An 11,155-nucleotide genomic window follows, 5' to 3' on the forward strand; every position below is an offset into this window, starting at 1 on the left:
AAAAGTGCTAGAAAGTGAATAAATGTATTTTAGTTGGCTTTAATGAGTTTCTTCTGACCCACAAGGACCTCCTAAGAAGATTGGCTTCAAAGTGTTGTACTATTTTGAAGGCAATCTTGATTATTAATTAAATTTCTCAGAAAGCAGCTTAGTTTGAATTTAGCATATTATACAAACAAATATGAAACACCAACTAAAACAGAAGGTCAAAATTCTGAAAGACCGATTGGGTTTTATTCTCAGGAGGCCTTTGCACCAAAGCTGAATGACTTACATAAATACCTTTGGCATTTGCTGGATCCTGTTCCTAAACACAATGTTCATATTTCATCTATAATAAGAAAAGCATCTCAAAGATTTGCAAGGCGCTAGTCTTGCAAGCGTCCAGCTTGGTGTCTTGAGTAAAGAGAGATTGGCAGAGTCAGCTTAATCCATAATGGAAAGTTGTGAGCGGGGAGCCTGGGCTGTTGGCAGCTGCTGCTGCTATACTCACTTGCACTGGGGACTCTGCCACTTCCAAAGACAGAGCATCTCCAGGTCAAAGCGGCACCCATAAAGTATACTGAATAGAACTGTGAATGCCATCACATGGGGGGGGGGCAGAGAACATAATAGTTATGTGGTTTTCATTACACATGAGGTTATACTTAAACTGCTGCTTTAATTCTTCATGTTTAGATGATCAGTAATGTGTTCTATTTAATAGCTAAATGAGATGCAATCTGCTGAAATTTGTACTACCAGTAAACTCCAATTGCTAGTTGAAACAAGGTCAACATGTGACCTCAAACTTAGCTAATGACTATGGATTTTCAGGTTTTTCCCCCTGTCTTCAAAGCCAGTTCTCACCACATAAATCTCTGTGGCATTAAATATTGTTCTAAACCTCATTCACACCACGCAGAGCATCTTACTTGTTGAGTCAAAGTGAGAGCCATGCCTAAATGACTTCTTAGGTTTTAAAAAGCATGATTGTATTTTAGATATATCAATTGGGGTTGGGTACCCCTACACCTAAGGATCAGGGAACATCATGGAAAAGGAATCAGAAAGATTGGAGCCAGAGGACCAGGACACCTGTTGCTAGACTGTGTCTTCTAGACATGATGGGGAAGCTATATCCATGAAATCTCAACAACACAGTTGCCTAAACAAGACCTGCATAATGACAATACCAATTGATGTGACAATATGGATGGGGGAAGTTTCACCTGGTGCCACCTCTAGATGAAGAGCTACAAGCAATCAATGACTGCTGAGAGAGGGAGAATCAGTTTTCTTCAGAGATGAGGCCCCTCATAGGCTATCCAGTCCCAAGTAGTCAACTCTAAACACATGAAAATAAGAGCAACACTACATGGACTAGGTGCATTTCTATACATGTACACATGTATATACACATACATATATATAGTATGCATGTGTATGTAACAATAATAATCAAAGAAGAAGATAAGAAATTGAGAGGGAGTAGGGGGCGATATGGAAGGAGTTGGAGGGGGACAGGAAGAGATAGAAATGATATAAATAATAGTACTCATATATAAAATTCTCAAAAAATAAAATTATAAAAGAGCATGTTTGTAATAACTTGAAAATCTGGGTAACTGTGTGACCATTCATTACAGCTTAACGTTGATTTTCACTCAATTTTTGTTTGAGCCTACTTGTTCATCATCAAAACACATGCCTACCTCAGAGTTTCTGAATGGGCCTGAACTTGGGAGGCTGGGGAAGGGGTTTTGAAAGAAGGATCCTTAGAAGCAGGGGAGTCTAAGAGAGTATTAATAGGTTCTCCTAAACACAATGTGTTTTTAGGTTGTGTGTAATGGCTCATTAAATGGCAGGTGAGTGATGTAATATCAGAGCTGAGGGACAGGAGCTATCACAGAGTTTCTCTGTGTTTCCAAGTTACGCCTCCTAGCACCTCGGGCAGCCAAGCCTCACTCTTGGCTTGGGGGCAGGACAGAAGTGTCCCTGGGAGGTCATCTTTCTGGTTCCAGCTGTTCTCTCTGCACTCCCACATACAGAGAATCCTCAGAGATGCCCTGGTATGGAGAAGTATGTCTTTCACTGAAAACTCTGGGGACAAGTGGGAAGAAGTCAGAGCAGGCTCCTTGCTTTCTCCCACAGGAATGGGCATTCTTTGGTAAAGAGGAGAATATATCTTTTAAAATGCACAATAAAAATATAATAGTCATAATGATGGTGATCTATACTAGCATACCTAAATAACAAGAAGATAAAAATCTTGTTCTATTGTCTTCAATACCCCAGCATAGCCTGACAGAAATACATATTCCATTTTCTTGCTCATGTTCCTTCCCTCTTAAAAAATGCAGTTGCCTGTTGACAGTGCAATTCCATACAGAGATGAGGCTGGAAATGAGGTCTTTATGTGTGCTGTTGGGGTAAAATCCATGGTCTTGTGTCTGTTAGGCAAGCACTCTACCACTGAGCCACAACCTCAGCCCCATGGGGCAAGCTGACATGTGCATCTGCACACATGGTTCAGCCTGGTAGAGTATGTACAGATATGAAAATGTGAAGAACACAGCCACTATGCCAAAGAAAATAATTCATGCTCCACTTAGCGGGAAATTCCTGTAGCTTTAAATTACCTCATTAACTTCTAAGGCATTAGAAAGAATTCACCTTCATGCAAATAAACCAAAAAACAAACAAGAAAACACCTAAAAAACACTGCTAACAACTGAGAATTAACTAGAGCCCAAATTGAAGCTAAAAAAAAAGAAAAAAGAAAAAAGAAGAAAACAACATTAAGTTGTCCTTAAAAATAAGACATGAACAAAATGTATTGCATGAAATTAAAAGAATAAAACTCTTATATTGAAAATATGACACAAAGCTGAATGGGATGGCACAGACCTGTCACCCTAACACTCTGAAGCCTAGGATGGGGGACTGCAACTTTAAAGCCAGTGTGGGGAACGGAGCAGCAAGGCTGTCTCAGAAAATTAAGTGACAAAAAACCCTCACTAATATAGCAGAAAAAAATCCCATAGAATATACACTACTAATTTTGACTCTCAAAAGAAAAAGAGTGGCTGCTGGGAAAGGGAGAGCCAGTACCATTTAAGGGTGAGACTAGACTCTTGGTAGGTTGGTCAGGCTCCAGTGGATGAACCCACACTGAAGGACATTTAGGGACACAAATTTGACTTTATACATCTTAATATATATATATAGAGAGAGAGAGTACACAACATTGGGTGGGGGTAGTAAAGGGTACACATGTGTAGTTAAGGGGATCTATATATAATCAAAATGCATTATATGAAATTTGCAAAAAATATATGAGAGAGAGAGAGAGAGAGAGAGAGAGAGAGAGAGAGAGAGATCTGAGAATTTGAAAATTCCAATGACTTGGCTTTTTCACAACTTAGAAAAGAATGTTTTCCCCCTAAAATCAGTAGGAATCAGTTTATTTTGGAACCATAACACACACTCACTCACAGTTGACTAAGGATCTTTATTACCAGTAAGTGAAGTGTGAATTAAGTGAAACATTTTTGTAAGAACTGACCAATCTGTCTTAGCTAGTTTCATGTGTTAGGCTCAGATATGATTCAGTTTAAGAAAATGATCTTGAAAAAGTTGCAGAAAAGAAAATTTTTCAGAAAGAAACAAAGCCAAAAGTCCAGCAAATTTTGACTTTTAGGTGACAACTCTCTTCCTCTTGCTTACTATACACCTTGGTGCTGTTAAATATACAGAACAAGCCAATGTTACTATAATCAGTATAAATTGAATTCCCAAAGGTTCCAAATCTGTAAGGGAATCATTCTGCTTATCGCTGGACCAGCTCAATTCCTATGTAGAATAAAGACAACTGGGCCCAACTTGCAGCTTGGTTTCCTCAGCCATACTTAGAAACCCTGTTGGCTTCATGGAGGAAAGGGACACCTATGACACTCAGTTTTGCATTTTCTATACTTCGCTATCAACACAATGAATTATTAGCACTGTTTCCTTCCTACAAACTACAGCTTATAAATGCCAAATAAAACCAAACCAGAAGCCCTGGCGGTATTCATACCAGAAATGTTGAGAATTTAATTCACTATCAATCGAATATTTATCAGAGCACTTATCAATAGCCCTTGATCTAAGCTCTTGCTGGGGACACCAAAGGGACCAGCGCTGCCTTCAGGGTAGGGCTGCTGCTCTCAGTCCAGGGTGAGAGGTCCTTAGAACATACCTGCTATGCAAGGACAATGAAGACTAATGTGGGTTCTCAATCCATATTGAATAGGATGGAAGTGGGGTGGGAGGAAACTGGGTCTGGGTAACTTCCTTAAGGAGACTTTATTCTGATATCTGAGTGAGGACTGAGAAGTTGGCCAGAGGGAATCAGGGCCAGGCTGCCAGGTCAAGACTGCTGAGCAGTCTTTTTTCCCCCATGGAAAGAAAGCTGCATGGCCAACTTATTCTAGGGGAGAGTAGAATGATACCATAAAAGTATGGGAAGCAGTCTGAAAATCTTACAGGAAATCATGTGTATGATTTTCACATTAAAGTCTAAAACTGCCAAGTTTGGAATCTACCCTCAAGTTCTGAAGACAGATTCAGCAAGCTGACCTGTGCACCAGGTCACTGAGCCTGAGGCTCTCCACGTTCTCTCTGCTTCCAGGCTCTTCACAGCCATTCCTGTGATGACAGTCACATGATTGAGGCTGACAGGGAGCAGAAGAGTGTTCCTTCCGACATTACCTGTCCAGGTGCTGCTCTTGTCAATGGGAATGGCACTCATGGTCAGGGAGAGGTTGGTGGCAGCAGCACAAGTCCCTCATGACTGCTTGTCCTGTCCCATGGTCACTGACATCTCAGGGCAGTATGAGGAGTCTGGCCAGCCATGTATCAATAAACCCCAGTGGCTTCAGTGACACTGGCTAGGGCCAAACTGTTGTACAGAATAAAATTCCTATGACCTCTGTAACATGCCATCTTCTCATCTCTTGAGGCTCTGCTAGGATGCCCTAGCACAGGTCAACTTAAACATAAGGACATCACATACTGTGGTCCTCAGTTGCTTTAGGCCAGCTCTCTCCAGTCCCTCTCACAATGCATCTTCACTCCTCCACTGTGACTGATCCCTCTGAGGCTCAGCTCACACAAAACTCTTTTGACTATACTCCTTCCTGAATGATCTACTCTTTGCTAGGAAGTGTGGATCCCTAAGGGTCACTTCTCATTTACTCTCTCAACCAAATGCCTTCTCTTAAAATTCTTCCTGACAGTATCTTTTTCAAGGAGCAGTAGCTTCCTTGAACATCTCATCCCAACTGCAGGTCTGAGGGGCCATGAGATCTTACCAGGTCCACTCACCTCACATTCAGAGGTGGAGACAGAGGCTCTACACAAGATTACCTGTTATCCTTATAAGTGACCTGCTACTGCTCCATGGATTGTTCAGTGACCATCCTCTTAGCTCTTCCCTCCAGAAGTTCCTTCAGACACCCCTATCATTCAATCCTATTTCTCATTTTGTCACTGTTTACTCCATCCTGGCACTACTATGCTCAGCCTATTTAACATTTTTTAAACAATCAAGCTGAGACCTGTGTCAGTCACTGGTGATAAATTTTACCCCCAATCAAGACAAGGGATGAAAAATTGTTACATCTTATAACTATACTGGATCAGAACAGAAATCCAGGAAAAATTCTAGAAGTCAGCAAATTACCAGCATTCCTTATGGTTTTGACCTTTAATTAAAAAAAAAAAATTACGTTGTATGTGTGTGTGTGTGCGTGTGTATGTGTTTGTATGCGTGTGAGCACATGCGCGCATGCATATGGAGGTATTTGAAAAATCAGAGGACAACTTGCAGGAGTTGGGTGTCTCTTTCTTCCGTGTGGATCTGGGGATCAAACTCAAGGCATCAGGCTTAGTGGCCAGTGCCTTTACCCACTGAGCCATCACACTGGCTCTGGTTTTGAACAGACAGACAGACAGACAGACAGACAGACACACACTGTGTCTAGTGCGTTTGCCCACTGTGAGACCACACTCTCTCTGGTTTTGTACAGACAGACAGACACACAGACAGACAGACACACACACACACACACACACACACACACACACACACACAACACACACACATTCTTCCACTGTCCATTGTCTTTAGGGAGGCTAGGCCAAAGTCTATAGAGCCATTGTGTTTTCTTAAATTTTGTGTCAAAGACGGTTTGTTCTGTGTCCCCTGATTTACCTAGGAGACACTGTTGAAGGATTTAATTACTGTCTTTTAGAGCCAACTTGAGGTTCTGCTTAAGATAAAATAAGGTGAAGGTACAAACATGGATCCATTTCCCCAGAATACATGAAACAACCTGAAGTCTCTAACACATAAGAAATAATAATAGTGATCAACTAATCTGGGTGGACAAACTGAATGGCTGGTAACTATCAACCAACCATCTTCCACTATTGTTATCAGTGGTGCTGCTGTCCTAGTTTCCAGTTCTAATTCTGCCATTATTAGGCCAGTCTACACATAACTTGTTTTTTTTGTTGTTGTTTTTTTTTTTCCGTCTTCGTTGTTTTGAGACAGGGTCTCAACTATGCAGCCCCTGGCTGTTCTGGAACTTGCTGTGTACACCAGCCTGACCTCAAAGTCACAAAGATCCACCTCTCTCTGCCTCTGCCTTCTGAGTGCTGAGATTAAAAGTATGCACCACTACACCTGGCATGGATGACATATTTTTAAAGACAAAAATATTCGGCTGGGAGTTTAGCTCATTGGTAGACTGCTTATCCAGTATAAGTGAGTCTTTGGGCTCCATTTGCACACACAAAATTATTAGTTAATTACTATTAGCAGCTATGGAGGGCCAGGAAAAACTGCAGATACTCTATCATTATAAAAGAGCCTCAGTTTAGATTGTGAGAGCAGAGGTGGTAAATGACCACAAGGAAACAATTTTCCAAAAACCTGGGAAGTTACTCATATGAACTTACAGCAATGGTAATAGCATGCACACAACCCACACAAGTTCAAGCCAGACAAAATCATAAATAGAACTGAGGAAGTGGGTAAGAAGCCCCAACCTTAGCTGAGGAGCTGTTGGCAACTGATAACTGCTGGGAGATGGAGAGTCACTTTTCTTTAAGGGAGTGATGCTAGACAGATTACCAGGCTATAGTGGATGGACACACACTGAAGGACATTTGGGGACACAAACTTGACTCAGTAGGCCTTAATATATATGAAATCTGGTACATGAAATCTGGTGGGGGCTACAAGAGGTGTCCAGGGAGGGTCTAATATGTTCTAAATATGACCAAAATACATTGTTTGAAATTCACAAAAATTCAATAAAAATAATAATTAAAAAGAGCCTCAGTTTATGAAAACAACATAGTTAGAAGTCCTTCTATCTAGGAAGCAAGCTCTAAACTCTTAAAAAAACAAAACAAAACAAAACAACAAAAACACCCTTCCCTTAAAACAAAAAGGCTAAAAAACACAAAAAACAAAACAAAACAACAACAGTGCCATTTTTTTCCAAAAATAAAGTGCACACTCTCTATTGAAGTATTCATTGTAACAAGAAAGGGCATTAAAAATGAAAGTATAAAAGGCTAGTTAAATGTTTTTATTTTTAATTGTTTTGTCTGTTGTATCATTTGAATACTATTTTTGTTGTGGTTAAAAACCCCACTTAACATGGAGCCTACCCTCTTAAAAACTTTCAAATGCACAGACCAATATTGTTAACTGCAAACAGGCTGTTCACACATGTCCAGAACCAAGTCTTCTCTGACTTCTGAAACTTTGTATCCACAGTGATTCCCATTCACCCTTCTGTCCCTTCACAGCTGCCGTTTTGCTCTTTGCTTTTATGACTTTGACTGCTTTTGGTGTCTCATCTAAGTGGCATCAGGTAGTACTTGTCCTTCTATCACTGGTTTACTGCAGTTATAGTATAATGAGCTGAGTATTTTTAAGTTGCAAAGTGAAATCTCAGCTGTTTGAAACAATAAGGTCTTGGGCTAAAGATGTCCTGATTAAAAACATATTAATACAATGTTCCCAAACTACATGCTATTTTCCCCAGATGTCTTTCAACAGGTGGAATGTGGTTCTGACTTTGGAAAGAGTTTTATGATGCTAGGGTAATCAAAGATGGTCTCTGCACCACCAGTGGTCCCCCTTCAGTTAGGTAGTTTCCTCTAATTTAAACTAATCATGAAAGCAAACAGAGTAAATCATTAGCTAGTGTCCTGCACAGGTTTATTTTCCATCCACTAAAACTGAACTTGCCTATGGTGTGTCAGTACGCTGTAAGGAGAAGATGAAATGGAAGATTCCAGGAGTGCATTTAAAAATTAGAGGCTAGGCTTAGCAAGCAAAAGGTACAGTGTTAGATTTAAAAAGGAGCTGAAAGCCAAGAGGGCCAGCAAGACAAAGCAAACCAGGTAGCCTATGGAACAAGCATCCTGAAACGCAAAGTTACTGGACACTTAATGAGCAGAGAAATCGTGAGCCAGAACAGAAGATGCTCTAAGGAGAAGGCAGGAGAGACCCTTTATGAGCTTGTGCTGATTACTTTAGAATAGGATTTGTATGAGATAAAAAGGAAAACCTCAAGGGCCAAAATAATGCAAAAATCCCCTGACTTTTCCCACTTCCAATATAGTGTTTAGGACACAAAAGTAGTCCTACAATAGGGTCATTAAAAACAACAAAAATCTAGAATTCTGGAAGTAATAAATTGAACTCTTATGAAGCTACTTCTTTTTTGTGCATTAAAAGTGCAAATATTTAAAATTTCCTATGGTTCAAGCAAAAATGGGGGCGGGGGGTTTGCTCCCTGATTCAATACTAAGAATAAAAACCTGAAGGTATGTTAATATTTTGTGGGTTCAAAGGAAGGTCTGCTATACTGGTAGAGTATTACTGTAGCAGGACCAAGGTTTGAAGTATTCTGTGCCAAATTTATGTCTCAAGTCACAAGAAACTACGGCCAGTTAGTATCCACCTAAATAACCTTAAAAGCAAAAGCTTCCATGCAAAACTACCCCTTTTCCTTTCTGTATAACCCATGACATCTTTAATCAAATTCTATTCCTAATGGCTGCCTCCATTCCTTATCCTGGATCCCTGAGCCCAGCTAATCTAAAACCTCAAGCGCGAAGCCCTCCTGTGCCCTTGAAAACCCCCTTGTGTCAATCTATTCCACTTGCTTTCTCCTGCTAATCACAGTCCTCCTTTTGTGTTCTACTTTCTCCCAACCTTGGCACAGTGAGAATCCCATCTGTCCAACGTCAGGCTCCCTCCACCCCCTTCCTTTTAATATACCAGTGATCTAATCTTCCCTGCATAGACCGGGGCGATTCTTAAACAGTCGTGGTCTTCCATGGGGAGGAGCTGACTTTTCAACGATGCATGCTAGATTTGGTCATGTCACTCTCTACATGTGACTCATCTAGATCTCAAAACCAATTTCACCTAGAAGGCTTTAATGAACAGGACTTGAATTCTGAAGTTAAGTTAATTAATTTTATTGGGGAAGTTGTGCATGTGTCTAACTTAAATATCAGAATAAAGGTATATAATTTATACTATTGGTATGTTTCCATGTGGAGATTTTCTTTTTGGCACACAAAACAATGGCAGCATCTCAGAGGTCCTTTGAAAAGTGCTGGCTTTCTGGATTTAGGAGGGGCCAGAAAGGCTCTATGGGCCTTCAATCTTTTGTGGAAATATTAAGTTTCTCACTCTCAGTCATTTTCAATCTTTGAATTTTGGGAGGTGGGGTTTAAGTTTACTAGAAACCTATTCCTCAATATTCCTGTCATCAGCAGACTGACAAAAGATTCCTTTTGAATAACATCCATCCCCATCTAGGCCAAAGCACCCACCCTGCATTTACATACCTTGAATTTGCTATTTCCACTTTGGTTCTGGCCATGGCGGCCGCCCTTTGTGCGCCTTCAATTGCTCTGTCTACCTTCTCCCTAGTTTTTGTATTTCTTATTGGTATAAGCTGCTTCCTTATTCCACGGACCAGGATATTATTTTTGTATTTTCCCTCTTCCTTGGAGCCGTCGGGGAACACGGTGCAGCCGTACCCATGCCTCTTATTATTGGCCCACTCGCCTTCATATTTCATGCCATTTGAGCGCTCACTGATGCCGAAGCCATTGCGCTTGTCACTCTTCCACTCGCCCATGTAGGTTTCTGTAGTGGTGGCATCCACGTGGTCTTCCACGGGACAAAAATCACAGTCCACGTCGCCGAAGCTGATGGTGGAGTTGGCATCACTGGAACTGATTCTGCTCATGGCTGCGTCGCTGCGGACCGAACTGCGCTTACTGGAGATAGAAGACTTGGATTCGGACTTGCGGAGTTTCATGCTGCCCAGGAGGGAGCCCCGTCGGAAGAGGCCACCCTTCTTCTTGCCCAGTTCTGCGTCTGCGTGGAAGTTGAGCACGAAGCCTCCGCGGGTGCCTGCCGGGCTGTCTGCAGCCGCTGCAACATCGTGCAGTACGCTGCCGTTGCTCTGCTCGCTGCGCAGGGATGCCAGAGAGGTGCGTAGTGGGGAACGGATCACCGTGGCCATGCCATAGGGCACACTCTGGCGCACTCCGTAGCCATGCCGCATTCCTCCAGCCCACTGGCCCTGGTAGGTACCTTCAAGAGATTGTGGAGAAGCAGAGTGTGAGCTGATGGATAGAGGGGTCACGACTGTCTGCAAGTATCTGCATACTGAGAGAACAGTGCCCCAGCAGGAAGGGCGAGGGCCAAATTCCACACACCACCCCAGAGAACCCTCGCAATACTTTTCAGCCATTTGTGGGTCTCTAACTGGAGATGTGGGCCTTATGGGTTTAATGTATAGTTTTCCAATAGTCTGACAACTTTTGCTTTTTATATAAAGGTTTACATGGGTGATACCCATGTATGAGAACCACTGTTTCATGTGTGCTGCTTCATGTTTGTGTGGGGATTGAACCTAGGCCCTTACACATCCCAGACAAATGCTCTATTACTTTTTTTCTAATACAGAAAGAGTGATCATTAGGAAACATCTTTTCCCTCCTGAAATTAATGAATCAAAAATTTCTTAGGCAGTGCCACAGCAGGCAAAATGAATTCGTGTCTTTTTTTTTTTTTTTTCTA

At 41.6% G+C, this 11,155-nt stretch overlaps 1 protein-coding gene across 6 annotated transcripts in view; it reads right to left on the bottom strand.

Annotated features, from left to right (window-relative positions):
- The window catches only part of Jph1 (junctophilin 1), a 93,716-nt gene that overhangs the window by 76,776 nt on the left and 5,785 nt on the right, over positions 1–11,155 (bottom strand). For all 6 annotated transcript variants that reach the window (XM_008848902.1, XM_008848904.1, XM_008848903.3 and 3 more), the window contains exon 2: positions 9,910–10,666. In XM_008848902.1, the coding sequence (XP_008847124.1) occupies positions 9,910–10,666 (757 nt within the window). The remainder of the gene's footprint in view (positions 1–9,909; positions 10,667–11,155) is intronic.

Source organism: Nannospalax galili, unplaced genomic scaffold, assembly GCF_000622305.1.
Source record: "Nannospalax galili isolate Female #2095 unplaced genomic scaffold, S.galili_v1.0 scaffold102, whole genome shotgun sequence".
Taxonomy (NCBI): Eukaryota; Metazoa; Chordata; class Mammalia; order Rodentia; family Spalacidae; genus Nannospalax; species Nannospalax galili.